Consider the following 18,458-nt stretch of genomic DNA (forward strand, 5'->3'; position numbering starts at 1 on the left):
ATAAGTGCAGCCCCTACCCCCACTCCCACAAACTTGGGAAAAGTGGAAAGCCACATTGAAAAGAATGAAACTAGACCACTTTCTTACACCATACACAAACATTAACTCAAAATGTATTAGGCTTAAATGTGAGACCTGAAACCATGAAATTCCTAAAAGAAAACATAGGGGGGTAAATTCCTTGACATCACTCTTAGTGATGTCTTTATGGATCTGACTCCAAAGGCAAGGCAAACAAAAGCAAAAGTGAACAAATGGGATCACATCAAACTAAAAAGTTGCACAGCAAAGGAAACCATCATCAAAAACGAAAAGGCAACCTACCAAATAGGAGAAGGTATTTGCAATCTATATATCCAATAAGGGGTTAATATCCAAAATATATATATAAAAACTCAAAATATATATATAAAAGCCTCATGCAACTCAACTCATCCAAAATATATGTATAAAAACTCAAAAAATATATATAAAAAACTCATGCAACTCAACAACAAAACCAACCTGATCAAAAAATGGGCAGAGGATCTGAATAGATATTTCTCTGAGGAAGACATACAAATGGCCAACAGGCACATGAAAAACTGCTGCACATTACTAATTATTAGGAAAATGCAAATCAAAACCACAATGAGATATCACCTAACACCTATTAGAGTGGCTATTAACAAAAAGACAAGAAATAACAAATGTTGGAAAACAGTATGGAGATTCCTCAAAAAATTTAGAACTACCACATGCCCCAGCCATTCCATTGCTCAGTATTTATTGAAATAATATAAAAACACTAATTTAAAAAATATGTGCACTTATGTTTGTTGCAACATTTACAATAGCCAAGATATGAAAATTTACATCGATTCATAGGATGAATAAATATGTCATATATATATATATATATATATATATATATATATATATATATACACACATACACACACAATGGAATACTACTCAGCCATATAAAAGAATGAAATCTTGCCAAATGTGACAACATGGATGGTCTTTGAGGGAATTATGCTAAGTGAAATAAGACAAAGACAGATACTATAAAATTTCACTCATATGTGGAATCTAAAACAAAATAAAACCAAACAAATTCATAGATACAGAGAATAGACCAGTGGTGCAGAAAGGAAGGAGGTTGGGGGATGGGTGAAATGGGTCAACTATATGATGATGGATGGTAACTAGACCTATGATGGTGATCCTTTGTAGTGCATACAGATATCGAATTATAAAGCTATACAACTGAACCTTATATAATTAAAAACGAAATTAAGAAATGTAATATCTGATATCTTATTGTACCTGAGGGCAAGGAAGCTATTAGAGATTAATTAGGATTGTGTCAAAATGCAATAATCATTAATGCAAAGAGACATTTGAGCATAAAAAATATCAACTGCAATGGACTGAAATCAAATACGTTAAAAACCTATGATTTCACAATGATATTAAAAACAAAAGTACCTCTGGAGGTCACCTACAGAGGTCATTTACAACCCCTAATGAAATAACGGATCTAGGTAATAAATATTAATGGCTGCTAAAGCCATTAGGCGAAAAGTTGATGGGAAACCTTATAATGGAGGGATCGGGCTGACTGCTCCAACATCCAAAAATCCATTTTAACACCATAAAAACAAAGATGACAAATTATGGGCTATTATAGGCTGAATGTTTATGTACCCCCTACCCAGTTCATATGTGGAAGCCCTACCCCACAATGTGATTATGTTTGAAGATAGGGCCTTTGGGAGTAATTACAGTTAGATGAGGTCATGAGGGTGGGGATCTTATGATGGGATTAGTGGTGTTATAAAAAGGGGAAGGGAGAGAAATTTCCTGGAAAGGTCATGTGAGGACATAGCAAGAAGGTGGCCATCTACATGTCTGGAAGAGAGCTCTCAACCAAACTGGCTGGCCCCTTGACCTTAGCCTTCTCAGCCTCCAGAACTGTGAGAAATAAATTTCTGTTTTTTAAGCCACCTAAACTCTGTGGTATTTTGTTAGGTCAGCCTGAGCAAATTAAGATATTAGAAACCTACTTAAGTGAAATACATAAATCAAGAAAGACAATTATCATATGATCTCACTCATGGGGAATTTAACAAACAAAATAGAAGATCTTAGAGGAAGGGAGGGGAAAATAAAACAAGATGAAATCAGAAAGGGAGACAAACCATAAGAGACTCTTAATCATAGGAAACAAACTGAGGGTTACTGGAGGGGAGCGGGGGGGCGGGATGGGGTAACTGGGTGATGGACGTTCAGGAGGGCACATGATGTCATGAGCACTGAGTATTATATAAGACTGATGAATCACTGACCTCTACCTTTGAAATTGATAATACACTACATGTTAATGGAATTTAAACAAAAATTTAAAAAAACTATCCAAAGTAAACCCAAGTGAAATCCTAACAACAAAAAGATATGAGCCTACTGATATGATGAAATATGAAGTACACAGTACCATCTATGAAGTCATTTATCTAAAAAGATCAAATCTGTGTCTGATCAAGTATCTAGATTTAATTACCAGTTGGTGGGAAATACAGGAGATGGAGAAACTGGCATCCTAACTAGATGCTCAATAATATCAAGAAATGACTGTTGGAGAAATTGCAAGGCAATGCTGGAAATGTAAAATGGTTTAGCTTCTTTGGGGAAACAGTTGGGCAGTTCCTCAAAATGTTAAACATAGAGCTAACTCATGTCCTACCAATTCCTAGGTATATACCCAAGAGAAATGAAAACACATGTCCACACAAAAACTTGTACACAAAGGTTAACAGCAGCATTATTCATAAAAGCTCGAAAGTTAGAAGTAACCCAAGTGTCTACCAACTGATGAATGGATAAACACAATGTGGTAGAGTCCTACAATACAGTGTTATTCAGCCAAAAAAGGAATGAAGTATTAGTACATGCTACAACACAGTTGAACTTTGAAAACATTCTACATGAAAGATGCCAGACACAAAGGTCACATATTGTATGGTTCCAGTTATATAAACTGTCTAGAATATGCAAATCCACAGATTATAATAAAGAATACATATAACACAGCAATTAAGACAGTGTCATAGTGGCACAGGGGAGACAAATCAATGGAAGAGAATACAGAATCCAAAACCAGACTCACACAAAAATGGTCATTTCATCTATAACAAATGCTCCATGGTAATTCAGTGGGGGGAAAAATGGTCTTTTGATAAATGGTGCTGGATCAACCAGATACTAATATGGGAAAGAAAGATTCCTGACTCCTACCTCGCACCATACACAAAAGTTAATCCAGGATGGGGATAGGCATAAGTAAGAAAGCTAAAGCAATCAAATCTCTAGAAAAAAACAAAAGAGAAATACCTTAATGACCATGGGATAGGCAATGATTTATCAAATAAGACTAAAAAAACACTAACCATTAAAGAAAAGATTCATAGGTTGGACTTTATTAAAACTTAGGAATTTCTATCAAGACACCACTGAAGAATAAAAAGGCAAGCCACAGCTTGAGAAATTTTCACAATACACATTTTGATGAAAAGACTTGTATCTAGAAATTATTAAAAAAAAAGTCCTACAAATCAGTAAGAATAAGGTGAGATGATACAATTAAAAATTAGAAAAAAAGATTTAAAATGCACTTCAGAAAAGAGGCTATCCAAATGACCAATATACATATGAAAAGGTGCTCAGTAATCAGTCTTTAGAAAAATGAATTAAAACCATAATGAGATACACTATACATCTATCAGAATAGTTACAATGAAATAGACTGGTAAGTGTTAGTAAAGAGAGCAACTAAATTCTTTCACACTGCTGGTAGAGTGTAAATTGGTAGAACTATTTTGAAAAAAATGTTTGGCAATGCCTGCTATGCTAAAATATGTGTATCTTATGACCTAATAATTCTACTCCTGGAAATATACCCAATAAGGCAAAGTGCTACGTCCATCAAAAGACATGAACAAATTTATGGCAACCTTATTTATAACACGCCCAAATTGGAGACAACCCAAATGCCTGTTAACAGAATAATGGTTAAGTGAATTGTGGTATCGTCACATAGTGGAATACTACACAGCCACGAATAAGAATGAACTCTTGCTGCATGTAGTAACACACATGTATTAACAGACTGTTGATTGGAAGAAAACTGGACATAAAATAGTACAAAGTATGTATGACTCCATTTATCTGAAATACATAGACAGATAAAACCAATCTATTAAGGACAGAAGTCAGAATTGTGGTTACCCTTGGCTGGGGGCACTGACTGGGAGGCAACATAAGAGAGCCTTCTGGGGAGCTGGAAATGTTCTATATCTTGATCTCAGTAGGGGTTTAACCAGTGTACATATCTGAAAAAATTAGTTATATACTTAGGATTTGTGCACTTTATTGCATGCAAGTTACACCTTAAAGAAAATCCAAAGGTTCTTATCTTTTATAGACAGATTTTGTACCCATAAATAAATGACACGGTGTCTGTGATTTGTTTTAAAATAATACTGGGAAAGAGGTGGGGGTATGAATGACATAAGATTGGTTCTATGTTGATGGCTGTTGAAGTCAGATGATGGGTACATGGGAACTTGTTACACTATTTGGTCTACTTTTGTATGTTTGGAAATTTCTTCAAAAAGTTTTAAAAATATTGGCAGTCACAAAAGTCTGCATTACAGAGTTTACTTACAGTTTCAATTGCCATTTCTATTGCCGCATTATCTTCTGAGCTTGGACATTTCAGGAAATGTTTAAGCGCCTGAAATGAGAATCGCATAGCAATTAAAAATTTTCAGGCTGCTTTCACACTGGGGAAAAACAAAGCTTTCACATACTTAAAGTAATTATAGTTTGTGAAAGTATCTTCCTCTCAGCCAGGGGCTTGCATAGTCTGGGTCTTAAAACAGACACTTAACAGGCTGAGTGCAGTTTAAACAATGGAAGGATCCAGCAAATCCTCTGAAGAATTTAGTTCTGACTTCTGGTGAGAGGAGAATAAAAAATCATCCCTCTTTCATTGTGAAGATATAATTATTTTCATTCATTTCTTCATTCAACAAATATTTGCTGCCCACCTGCTACTATGCATATGAGATTGTGCTGGATGCTGCAGAGAATCCCAGGAAGGATATGATATGGCCCCTCTTGTATTATGCACAATCTAATTGGGGAGATCTATGTAAAATGATACTATAAGGAACCAATTATTTTAAGTCATAACTGTCTGATTCCTGAACACTACACCACCACACCTATGAAGAAATTTAAGGTTATAAAAGTTTAAAAGACAAATGGGCAGTATGGCCTAGTTTTCATAGGTGCTCTGAGGAAGAAAAGTTGATTAAACATAGGGATGACCCTAAAGGTGCCACCAAGGAAAAAGGACTTGAGATGAACAAGTCTGTGGTAGATGGGGAAGAGGACGGAGAGGAATCCAGGTGAGAACAGGGATGGGGAATGGCCAGCGGGAATACAGGTTTCTGCAGTGGAAACAGCTGGATGCCAACAGCTTGTTGGGAAGTTCAGGCTTCTTGATCAATTTGTGGGAATTCTCTTGTGTGCCAGCTAAGGAGTCTGGACTTTAAGTTCCCAGAAACAGTAAATTGGTGGCCAGAAGGCTGAGTTCACACACAGACATGTTTCTTCAGTGGCTGAGGTATTCTATGAATATCTGGGCCCATATTTTAAAATTGGGAGACTGAGACTCCTATTTCTCATGAAAAATCCTATGATTAGGCACTAGTAGGACCAACTCCTGAAAGGCAAGAATTTTCTGGAAGCAGAAGCTATTTCCTTCAGACCAAACAAGTGCCACCCATTGGCCCCTGACCTGACATACAATGAAGGCACAGCTTCAATTAGTTACATCCCTTGCTGGAACACCGTAACCCCTGCTGTAGGGGCTCTGTAGCAAAGAAAGTATGTACTGTCTGGGGAACAAAATGCAGGAGGAGTTACAGGGACAGAAACTAAAAACAGGGAAAGTAGAAATAATATTGTATTAATCTAATAATAAGTGAGGTGAGTGACCCAGGTTTGAATTAAGTTGATGATCGTTATAATGAAACGGGACAGATGTCAGAGATACTACAAGGAAAGAATGTGACCAGCTGTGGGAGAGAGAAGATGATTTAAAGTTAACTCAGATTCCAGATCTGGGTGTCTGGGAGCATAATATATTTCTGGGGCACCTGGCTGACCCAGTTAGTGGAGCATGTGAGTGTTTATCTCAGGCTCATGAGTTCAGGCTCCATGTTGGGCATAGAGATGATAGATAGATAGATAGAATATTTCCTATAAGAATTGTTGTGGAATTCAATGCATATTTTCTTGGGAAATACGAACTCGTGAATATTGGCCACACAGCAAGAAGAATTTTCCAGCCTGAAAATGTCTTTTTTCTCCTTCAAAATATAAGGCAATACTTTGATAGTCTTCATTAGTAGTATCTTCAGAACCTACAACAGAAATTCACTGAGTAAAATATCTGAGTAAAACTTGCTGACCTTTTATTGCTAACTTAAAAGTAAGATCTAAAAACAGGTGATTGAAAAAAATTTAACTGAATATCAGTGTTGTTTTCATCACAAAAAAACATTCACCCTCATTATACCAAATATCAACTCTGTTCCACCTTCTTTTTACTCAACACAGGAATCAGGACAGGAAATGATGAGGCCTTATGAGAATCTAGGCTGTGGTTTGACATTACCCTTTGTGACTGTTATCCATCTTAAAGAGTCTCAATCTCATTTCCTGAAACAACAGGAACAACCAGGACCATAATCACAATCATGATGTGCCTAGAGCTTCAGAACAGTCAGAAGTCAAACATAATACATACAAGTGTAATCCATCTCCCTGTCTCAGCAATGCCTGGTTTAGACAACTGTCTGTATTTATCACACAAGTAAGGAGATAATATTCAAGGAGCCCATAGATGCCATTTACAGATAATAACTTTTTCTTTTGGTTTGAAGCTTAAATATGTTAAGCACAGAAGAAGAAGAATCTCAAATCTGCAGGAGTTCCGACTCATTGTTTACACTTACCCAGGGGAGTTGGAGGCCCATTATGATGCCAAGGTATAATGACAGCCCTGGACTTCCAGCCCCAAGGCACACAGGGAGTTTATGAGAGAAGAGGGTAAAGAAAGGTGGAGAAAAAGTAACTATGTGTATGATGCAGGATAAACCACATCCTTCAGAAATGGAAAAAACCTAAATGTGTAGTGCTATGGTGATTTGTAGTGTTAAGACAGAAATGTCATCTGTCAAGTTAAACATTAATAATTCTAATGTTGCTTTTATCTCTATTTCCTTTTTTTCTTTAGCTTTTTATTTTCTCCAATTATATGAATGGCTTCCTAAGATATTAGAAGATGCTTTCACCTGTTTGAAAGACTGAAATAAAAATTTTCTAATAAATTCTATCATTATTTCTTATGGTCATCTTGTGAATTTTTAAAACCAAATAACACAAGGGTGTCTGGGGGGATTCAGTCCATTGAGTGCCAGCTCTTGATTAGAGCTCAGGTCTTGATCTCAGGATCATGAGTTCAAGCCTCACACTGGACTCCACACTGAGCTTGGAGCCCACTTAAAAAATAAGTAAATAAATAATAAACAAAAATAAATTTTAAAAAACCCAAAATAACACAAAGGGACAAATATTTTGTGACTCCACATATATGATGTACCATGAATAGTCAAATTTATAGAGACAAAGTAGAGTAGTGGCTACCAAGGGTTGGTGGACAGGGAAGTGGGGAGGTGCTGTTTAATGAATACAGGGTTTTAGTTCAGGATGATGAAAAAGCTCTGGAGATGAGTGATGGTGATGGTTGTACAATAATGTGAATGTACTTAATATGACTGAGCTGTACATGTAAAAATGGTTAAAATGGCACATTTATGTTATATACTTTTTCTACAATAAAAACAAAACAAAACACTACCACAAATAACATTATGTATGGCCCATAAAATGAGAATCTGAAAATTATTTCAGTAGTTTCTAAGAATAATTGCAAGCAAGGGAAGAAAACCTATAAGCAGGTGTTCTCAGACTATAAAATTCTCTTTTGGACTTTCTTTTGGAAAACCACATCTTGTGTATATCACTCTTCATCAAAGAATAACCATATAATCTTAATTTGTAAGTCACTTTTAAAAATTCATGAAAATATTTCTTAGAAAATTCTTTTGTGTTTTCTATCACCTTCATTTTGGAACTTTGTTTTACTACTGGTTGACAAACAGAATTTGGGAAATCTGGCCTCTTTTAGAGGTTACCCAAAAAGCTTAATTTTTGAAAACGGTCTTATAATTCCATTTCACCTTTAAGATGGTAGGAATCTTGAAATCTAACAAGTAACATATAGATATGCATGTATCTACGTATAAATAGTGTGTGTGAGTGTGCTTATGGGCATGCCAATCTGATAATTAGATCCTAAGGGTCAAGTATTTCTATGTCACATATCTTTAGGAGAAATTTGGGTAAACAATGGTATTTACCAATAATGTCTGCATAGATTTCCATTTTGTTGTGCTGCTGAGCCAGCGTGAAAGCTTCATTATTACATTTGGACATAACGAGAAACTGGATGGCAGACCCGTAGTCACCCAACTGTAGGAAAAACCTAAAACAAAGTACTTTAATCACCTTGATTCATTTAAAATAAGTTTGTCATTTACAAAATCAAATCTTTTTGCAACTATGAGAAACCACTTAAAAATAAAAATTAGGGGGATCCCTGGGTGGCGCAGCAGTTTGGCGCCTGCCTTTAGCCCAGGGCGCGATCCTGGAGACCCAGGATTGAATCCTACATCGGGCTCCCGGTGCATGGAACCTGCTTCTCCCTCTGCCTATGTCTCTGCCTCTCTCTCTCTCTCTCTCTGTATGTGACTATCATAAATAAAAAAAAATTTAAAAAAAAATTAAAAAAATAAAATAAAATAAAATAAAATAAAATAAAATAAAATAAAATAAAATAAAATAAAAATTAGGGATCCCTGGGTGGCGCAGTGGTTTGGCGCCTGCCTTTGGCCCAGGGCGCGATCCTGGAGACCCGGGATCCAGTCCCACGTTGGGGTCCCTGCATGGAGCCTGCTTCTCCCTCTGCCTGTGTCTCTGCCTCTCTCTCTCTGTCTCTGTGTGACTATCATGAATAAATAAATAAAATCTTTAAAAAAATAAATTAAAAAAATAAAAAATAAAAAAATAAAAATTAGTCAAACTGCAGTTCTACACGCTACATATGCTTATATTTGAAAAATGAACTCTTACACTCTACCAGAAACAGACTTTGAATTTAAACACTTAGACCTACCAAAAAAATGAAAAGGAATAAATATTCCCTTTGAATGTATTTATTTGATGAAGGGAAGGGGCACTTTCTTTTAAGGCTAGTTTTTGGAAGTCCAAAAATAATGCATTCTGTTACCTGGCTACCATTTTGGCGCCATCCAAAGACTGGGTCTCTCTGACAATACTGACAGCCTTTTCGGGATTGTTGAGGTGATCCAGATAGATGCGGATTACGCTGTTCCATTGTTTTGCATTCTCATAAGCCACAACAGCTTCTTTGTATCTATAAGAAATATTTGCTTCAGAAAAGCTTTCTTAACACCGCCACATTTGGGGGGAAAGTGTCAATAAATTGGACAGTTTTTTTACTGATGGTGGTTGCTTATTTTTCTTGAACTGTGTTCTTCATAGGAGAGAATATAAGGAATCATCTCACTAAAATGTGTTCTTTTTAGAGGTCTGATAAACTAACAGTAAAGTGTTAATATCAAATTGCTTTTTCTTGTCTAAACCGTATCATTTTTTACACTTTGCTTTTTTTCCTCACTGTGCTGTTGTTTTTTGAGTGGGAATGGAAACTTATTTTAAAGAAAATACAGACTATTTCACATTTATGGATACAGCTGAGGGTGATAGAGAAAATCTTTGCACGTTGACCTCTAGATGGAGCTCAAGACTTCTCTTCCAGACGAGCTCTCCAGCTCTTTCCCTTTTAAGAAGATACTTAGTGTTATATCTGTTTCCTAAGGTTGCTTTTCTAAAAGTAGATGGTACTGACCTTTAAAAATCTTTAAAAAGATTTTATGTCTTTTAATGACTATTGCCAAATAATTTTCCAAAGGCTATAGAAATTATACTCCCATCAATCATGCATACAGAGTACGTTTTGATGATTTGGTGATTAGTTTAAAATCTTCCATGATATGATAGGTTAAAAAATAACATACTGTCACTTTAGCTATTATTAGTGAGGTAGAACTTTTGTATGTTTGTATGAAAAGCAATTTCATAATTGTGTTTTCTACTCTGGGATTCCTTGACTTTGAATTTCTTATATCAAGTTGCAGGGAATCTTTGTATATTTAGGATATTAACTCTCCAATGCAATATCTTGACACTGTTTTGCAGCTCATACTGTGCAGTCATAGGTGTGGAGTTCATATTTCTTCACTGCTCTTGTCTTCTGCATCTGTAAGTTATCCTTCTTAATAAAATGAGGATCACTTTGTTTTAATGCCATATTATATCAAAATATCAACTTTTAGTATTTAATTCTCAAAAGAGACAGTAGCCTATATATCTGAACACACAAAGGATCAATTGAGGGATATAAGATATGGGAGAAACTGAACAGTCTGGCACTTCAGGCCTGGCAAAGGGTAAAGATGTTTTCTTCCTCCACTCTGTCTTTCGTAGAGGTACAAAGGTGGATGGTTAATTTATCAAACTTTCAATTTGTATGAATTTGAGACAACGTACAAACCTTCCATCTGCTTCTTTTGCTTTGGCATACTGCAGGTGAATCTTTGGGGAAGCAACACGAGGCAGAAGCTCACCAACTTTTGCCCTAAAATGTAGGTTTAGGACAATAATGTCAGCACTATATTCACTCCCAAAGTAGCTCCTTACAATCAGATGTTAGTTTTTAGGATTCAAAACACAGTTCTCATGATCTTTAAAAAAAAAAATCTTGCTTCCTACGGATAAAAGCAGACATAACTGCTTTTCCTTATGACACCCCACCCCTGTCCTCCTTCTCTGTGAGAAAATGAAGGTTAGTTCATTAGCTCTTCGAGGACAATAGGGCTATTTTCCCTAGTAATGTGTCTGATCAGGGATGTCCCCACACCAAACTGACAGGATGTACTGTTTTTTTTTTTTGGAAAGCAAACTATGAACTCCTCTAAGAAGAAGGAGAAAAAGAGAAGAGGGAACAGGATGTACAGGCAGGAGGGCAGACCACCAGGACCCATTCATTTCCACACCTGCTCAGAACAAACTGTAGCAAATTCTTACCAATTCTTACAGCGGATGTAAACAGAGGCTGCTTTGTCAAAATACAGGCCTTTTTCATACAGTTGGGCTGCTTCTGAAAATTGCTAAAGTAATATGAGATTATTAAAACACTGAATTTGTTACATATAAGATTGCAGGAATATTTATTCAGAGAAAAGTATACCTTCATATTCTCCAAGATGGCTCCACAGTCTCTTTTCAGGACCCTGCTGGGATGCTTCAGGGCCTGGTTAACTCCTCGGCGTATGTCTCCCATTCGTATGGACATCTGGGCCACTCCAGCCAGACAGAGTTCATCATGTTCCTGGAATTATCAGGCAAATAACTAACAAATCAGACCCTGAGTTATACTAATGTATTTCAGCCAAACAATTACTTTCTCAAATGAGCCCAAATGTTACTTCCATTAATCCTTTCAGGCAAATCTCTCAAGATTATGAAATAACACTGAATCCTTTTTTTTTTTTTCTAAATCACCTGTTACAAAGTTATATATATATATTTAGAAGTCTACATCTTTTCTAATACCATATAATTTCACTCATATGTAGAATTTAAGAAACAAAACTGATGAACATAGGGGAAGGGAAGGAAAAATAAGATAAAAGCAGAGGGGGAGGTAAACCATAAAGACTCAACTCTAGGACAAACTGATGGTTCAGGAGGGGAGGTGGATGAGGTAACTGATGACAGGCATTAAGGAGGACACTTGATATAATGAACACTTGGTGTTATATAGAACTGGATTCACTAAATTCTTCCTCTGAAACTAATAATACACTATATATTAACTAACATGAATTTATATAAAATAAAAAAAACAACTGAGGGTCACTGGAGGCAAAGGGGATGGAGGGACGGGGTAATTGGATGATGGACATTAAGGAGGGCACATGATATAATGAGCACTGGGTATTATATAAGACTTGACCTACCTCTGAAACCAATAATACATTATATGTTAATTGAATTTAAATAAATATTTAAAAATGTTTCAAAAAAACAAAGTCATCACCCCCCCAAAAAAAGTCTAGATCTTTTATGTTTAAGAACAAATTTTTACTACCCCTTGTCATAATGCCTTGTATATCTTTGTATGTCTTCTTGGTATAAAATTTTATATAACAGGTAATATACACAGCATAAATGCTATGAACAAAATTATGGAAAAACCATTTATCAAACTGAAGATTTCTCTACTAGACATGATTAAACATTAAAAACTTTATGTAAAATTAAAATTGTTTAATTCATTAAATATAACTAAATAACTTTCAAGTAACCAATCTGGACTAGTGAAATATAATGTCAGATTGCATCTTATGTGAAGCAGCATATCTGGTGGAACACTGTGTGATGATGGAAATATTCTATATCTGTTTGGTCCAATATGGTAGCTAATAGTCACAAGTGGCTATTGAGCAGTTGAAATATGGCCAGTGGGACAGAGAAACTGGATTTTATTTTATTTTTTTAAAGATCTTATTTATTTATTCACGAGAGACACACAGAGAGAGAGAGGCAGAGACACAGGCAGAGGGAGAAGCAGGCTCCATGCAGGGAGCCCGATGTGGGACTCGATCCTGGGTCCCCAGGATCATGCCCTGGGCTGAAGGCGGCGCTAAACCACTGAGCCACCAGGGCTGCCCGAGAAACTGGATTTTAAATTTGATTTAATTTTCTTTTCTTTTTTTTTTTTTTTTGATTTAATTTTCAATAATTTAAATAGCCATGCAGTAGTAGTTACTGTATTCACTAACATAGATGTAAGAAAGCACATAAAATATATGTAGCCAAAGAAAATATCAAAACCCCGAGTTACAAGGGCAAAGGATATGATCAGGCAATTCATTAAAAAAACAAAAACAAAAAAACCATATGCTTGACCAATAAATAAAACATGTTCAGCTTCACTAATAATAAAATACACACAAAATACCTTTGTTTTGGCTTATGAATTGGTAGATGAAGATAAATGATAACATTCTGTGTTGTGGGAAATGTGGGGGAAAACGAACACTGTCATATATGGCCAGGAGCTGTGTGAGTTGCTATAAATTCTTCTGGAGAGCAATTTGACAATAAAAAAAAATTAAAAGCATACATTTTATGACCTAGAAATCCCATCTGTAAGAATATGTCCTTCTGAAATACTATCTCAGGTAGTTATTGATACATGCATACTCGATAGAATATTCATTGCAGTATTTTGATAGTAAAAAAGCAAAGACAATTATAATTCAATAAAAGAGTAGATTAAAAAACTGTGCTATATATTAACAACAGAATATTAGAAACTCTTAAATGATTAAAATTGATTTGTATGTATTGACTTCAGAGACCATCAAGAAAGCAGAATGCTGCTTTTCATAGAACAGATTTCAGTTGATCTTTGCTAAATGAATAGAAATGAATGATTTCATATTTAGTAAAAACCCACATTTCATACATGTTTGTATGCTTACAAGAGATTCTGAGTGGAAATATATAAAACTATTAACAGCGGTTACTGGGCAGCCCTGGTGGCCCAGCGGTTTAGCGCCACCTTCAGCCCAGGGTGTGATCCTGGAGACCTGGGAAAGAGTCCCACGTCAGGTTCCCTGCATGGAGCCTGTTTCTCCCTCTGCCTGTGTCTCTGCCTCTCTCTGTGTCTCTCATGAATAAATAAATAAAATCTTAAAAAACAAACAAAAAAACAGTGGTTACCACCGATTCCTTCGTGTGATAGAGGAGAGAATGGTGGATTCTCCTTTCTCATGTTACACTATAGCGATTTTTAAAATTGACTATAATGAAATTGTATTACTTTTGTAATAAAAATTCTAGATATAAAACAGGAAATAAAAAGATTTTCAATCTTTGCAAGACATCACGTAAAAACATCAATTTTTACTGCAAAATTTAGTTTCTTGAGCTAAAATTCTGGGATGGGAGAATGAGCTGGAATAGTGTAAAGTACATGCTTTCCAGGATCATCATAAAAGATACAGTGTGGGGATCCCTGGGTGGCGCAGCGGTTTAGCGCCTGCCTTTGGCCCAGGGCGCGATCCTAGAGACCTGGGATCAAATCCCACGTCGGGCTCCCGGTGCATGGAGCCTGCTTCTCCCTCTGCCTGTGTCTCTGCCTCTCTCGCTCTCTCTGTGTGACTATCATAAATAAATTTAAAAAAATTAAAAAAAAAAAAAGATACAGTGTGACAGATGAAATGGCAGAAAGGACTTTTATGGACTGGGAGTTCACTTTACAGTGGTTATTGAAACTTTTTAAAAGAGTGAAGGAAAAGCCTCGTGAAAATCAGTTAGCCTGTAAGTGGGAAGGGATAAAAATTTTACTTCCAACATTAATAAGCATCTCATGTTTAGCATACAAGGGACGATGTATTTTTTTCATACTGACAAAAATATTTTCATCTTTAGTTTGTGTTTTTAACTGATTTAACTATATCCTTGAAAAAGAGTTCACCTACTAGATATTGAGTAAATAAAATGCGATTCACAGCATGGCTTTTTAAATAAAACTAACAAACCTAAGATAATTAAACATATCTTTACTCAAGGTTACCTTATGATCACCAGTTATTCCTTTCTCATAATGAGCCAAAGCATTTACATAATCACCCCTGAAAGAAAAGTCAGAGTGAATTTTAATACATATTGAAATATCTCATTTCCATATACAATATTTAAAAGATAATCTTTGTCACTGAGTTGTTTGAGCTCACAAAAGATGTGATACACAACATATAAGATACTTTTTCAAGTGTAGTTCATTATTATTTTGCTACTTTAAAAATAATTATAGGAGTGCCTGAGTGGCTCAATTAAGCATCCGACTCTTGATTTCAGCTCTGGTCATGATCTCATGGGTCATGAGCCTGAGCCCCATGTTGGGCTCCAGAGCACAGAGCCTGCTTAAGATTCTCTCTCTCCCTTTCCCTCTGCTCCCCACCTCACATGCACTCTCTCTCAAAAAAATAATTATTATAAAGCTGGATTATGCTACATTGTAGGGTACTTACTTTGTAGCATGTTAGGCATTTTGGGGAGCTACATTAAATGTGATGGGCCACTTTTGGGGGGAATCCTTTGTGTTTAAAAATTATTTTTAAAATTCAAGTATAATTAACACACAGTGTTATGTTAGTTTCAGGTGTATAATAAGTCATCTATTCTATACACTCTTCAGTGCTCATTATGATAAGTGTACATTGCATTTCTCAATGTAATGACCCCTTTCCCTTCAGCACAGAAATTTTGTGCTCTAAGACTGTCACCCTCAGGACACAGATGGAGGGCCAAGGCATTTGTCCCATATGTTATACAGTAAGTTTGCAATCAGTCCTTTTTAATATATAAAATTACTTTTTTTTAAAAATAAGATTTTGTTTTTAAATGATCTCTACAACCAACCTGGGACTTGAAATCACAGCCCTGAGATCAAGAATTGCATGCTCTAAAAAAAAAAAGAATTGTATGCTCTACCAGCTGAGCCAGCCCAGGCGCCCCTACGGAGTTATTTTTTAAGGGGCAGATATGTAAATTTAAATTTAAATCAATTTAAATTGAAGTTGAGTACAAAAGAATTAAAATCTCTAAAAAGTTTTAATTTGTAAAAAATAAAATTTCAAATAAGGTATTGTGGTTAGAAGTGAAGGACTACTTTTTGACAGAATAATTTCTAGAGCTATAATTTGGGTGTCAATATTGGCAATGAATCTAAAGTCTGCACGAAAAAAAATAAAGTCTGCACTAAAATAGTGGAACTACATAAAAATATTTTTTTTCATAAAAATATTTTAAAAAGACTATTAGGAACAAATTTTCTTTGTTCAAAGATCAATACTTTTCCACATTTTATTATTTTTGAAATTGGAATGTATAATAAATGTCAAAAGAAATTGTCCAGTTGTGATATAGTTGTTATTGTACATACCTGTGTGAACTTAATTTGCAAGTAAATTATTCAATTGAATTCTCTCTATGGGTGTTCGCATTGGTAGCACCAACCATGGCTGCATGTGAGCTTAAAAATGGATCTTAACTGCTTCTAAAATTACACCTTTATGTAGCAATGAAATAAAAATCTACAGTCTGTCAATTAAGACTACTGACAATTATGACTGTGGAGCAATGAAGAGCACCAGAAAACTCTAAACTCTATTGGAATAGATTATGGAATTTCCCAAGGTAGGAGAGATTTGTAAAGCCTAGTCATGCAACATGAAGGATTAATTACTCAAGTGCTGAATAAACCTCCTGTAAAAAGCTTCTGGCTTGACTTTCTTTCTTTCTTTTTTTTTTTTAAAGAATTTATTTATTTATGAGAGACACACACACACAGAGAGAGGCAGAGACATAGGCAGAAGGAGAAGCAGTCTCCCTATGGGGAGCCCAATGTGGGACTCAATCCCAGGACTCTTGGATCATGACCTGAGCCAAAGGCAGATGCTCAACCACTGAGCCACACAGGCATCCCTGGCTTGACTTTCAATGCTAATTTTTATCCCCACACAATTCAGTTAAAAGAAAAACTATAATTTTAAGCAAACAGAAGATGTAGACCAAATTCTGTTTTTTTTTTCAATATGAGTTGAAATTTTACTGCAAATCCTCAAAGTGTTCAAAGAGGTCACGATCACAAACACAGGCTATGAAAAGCAGTACATCAACCCGGTGCTACATGTAACTGTTGCTGGCCCAACGTTATTCAAAACAGTATTTAGACTAAGTGTAGAAAAGGCTGACACTCAGACTTCAATTTTGATGCTGGAAATAAAAGTGCACAAAGGCCTGGACAACCTTCATTAGTGAGAAAAGACATTTTTTGGAAGTACATATACATAGCTTTTTACCCTCCTCTTTCAAAAGATTTTTTTTATTTATTCATGAGAGACACTCACAGAGAGAGGCAGAGACACAGGCAGAAGGAGAAGCAGGATCCCTGCAGGGAGCCTAATGTGGGACTCGATCGCAGGACCCTGGGATCATGACCTGAGCTGAATGCAGATGCTCAACCACTGAATCCCCAGGCGTCCCTGCTTTTTACCCCTAATAAACAATTATTAAATTAATGGAGGGCCTTCTAATTTGGAATTGGAGATACTCAGCAGTTAAATACTGACTGAAAAACAGAAAGATAAGGACTTACGTGAATTCAAGCTGAATAGCATATTCTTTTGATATAAATGGTATCTGGTCTGGGGCTAACCGCTTGGCCAGTTGCAGGGCACTGTCCCAATGCTGTAGATCCCTTCTCATCTATTGGGAGAGAGAGAGACCTTAATTTCAAATGAACAAATTACTTTGCATAGTCACCACACAGTGCTAGTTTTACTAGAAGCAATTAGAAAAACTTTTGTTTAAAAAGTGGGACTTGACCTTGGCAAGGATAATATATTACTAGAGCACACATTCTCAGTATACTTGAAGGGGGTAATATTGGTTCTGGGAGAGCAAAAACATCTTACTATTACAATGGTTTGTGGTCTTCCAAAACTCAATCCTACCTAAAAATAATTATCCTTTATTATTTAATTTCTACCATAAGAAAGAATTAAACTGAATTAAAATGAATCCAATCAATTAAGATTAATTTTTATTAGAGGGGAGCTGATAAAAAATGAGAAATACTTTACTATAGAATTGATGTTATTTTCTGAGAAAATGTGAAGCTATATTACAACATGAATAACAGACATAAATATAAAATGTGAACGTGTCTTTTTTCCTGGTTCTTATGGTCTTTTTATCTGCATCTGGCACACAATTCCAAACATAAACTAATCATTAGAGAATCTTTTACAGTTCACTCTTCACTTTATTCACCCTTTGTAAAGATAATAACAGGTAATATTTTTCAAGTGCTATTATTTGCCAGGTACTACTATTCAAGGGCATTAGCTTGTTTACTTTTCCCAACTGGGCCTTTTGCAAGAAACCTTCCTTGTACCCATTTTAGAGATCCAGAAACTGAGGCAAAGAGAGGTTAGTTTTATATACAAAGTTATACTGCTAGTATCTGGCAAAGCTGAGCTGTGCCTCTAATCCCTTTACGTAGCTATCTCCTCAGCCTTCAAAGTTAGGTTAAAGGAATGACACTGGGAAATCAACAC

General features: G+C 35.7%; 1 protein-coding gene across 2 annotated transcripts in view; it reads right to left on the reverse strand.

Moving 5' to 3' along the window:
* WDR19 (WD repeat domain 19) overlaps positions 1–18,458 on the reverse strand; it is a 91,331-nt gene that overhangs the window by 23,831 nt on the left and 49,042 nt on the right. For both annotated transcript variants that reach the window (XM_025997729.2, XM_025997736.2), the window contains exons 20-28: positions 17,495–17,604; positions 14,909–14,966; positions 11,510–11,650; positions 11,347–11,429; positions 10,814–10,897; positions 9,467–9,613; positions 8,538–8,662; positions 6,364–6,476; positions 4,709–4,777 (exon numbers count right to left, since the gene is read on the reverse strand). In XM_025997729.2, coding sequence (XP_025853514.1) covers positions 4,709–4,777; positions 6,364–6,476; positions 8,538–8,662; positions 9,467–9,613; positions 10,814–10,897; positions 11,347–11,429; positions 11,510–11,650; positions 14,909–14,966; positions 17,495–17,604 — 930 coding nt within the window. The remainder of the gene's footprint in view (positions 1–4,708; positions 4,778–6,363; positions 6,477–8,537; positions 8,663–9,466; positions 9,614–10,813; positions 10,898–11,346; positions 11,430–11,509; positions 11,651–14,908; positions 14,967–17,494; positions 17,605–18,458) is intronic.

This window comes from Vulpes vulpes, chromosome 14 (assembly GCF_048418805.1).
Source record: "Vulpes vulpes isolate BD-2025 chromosome 14, VulVul3, whole genome shotgun sequence".
In the NCBI taxonomy this organism is placed as follows: Eukaryota; Metazoa; Chordata; class Mammalia; order Carnivora; family Canidae; genus Vulpes; species Vulpes vulpes.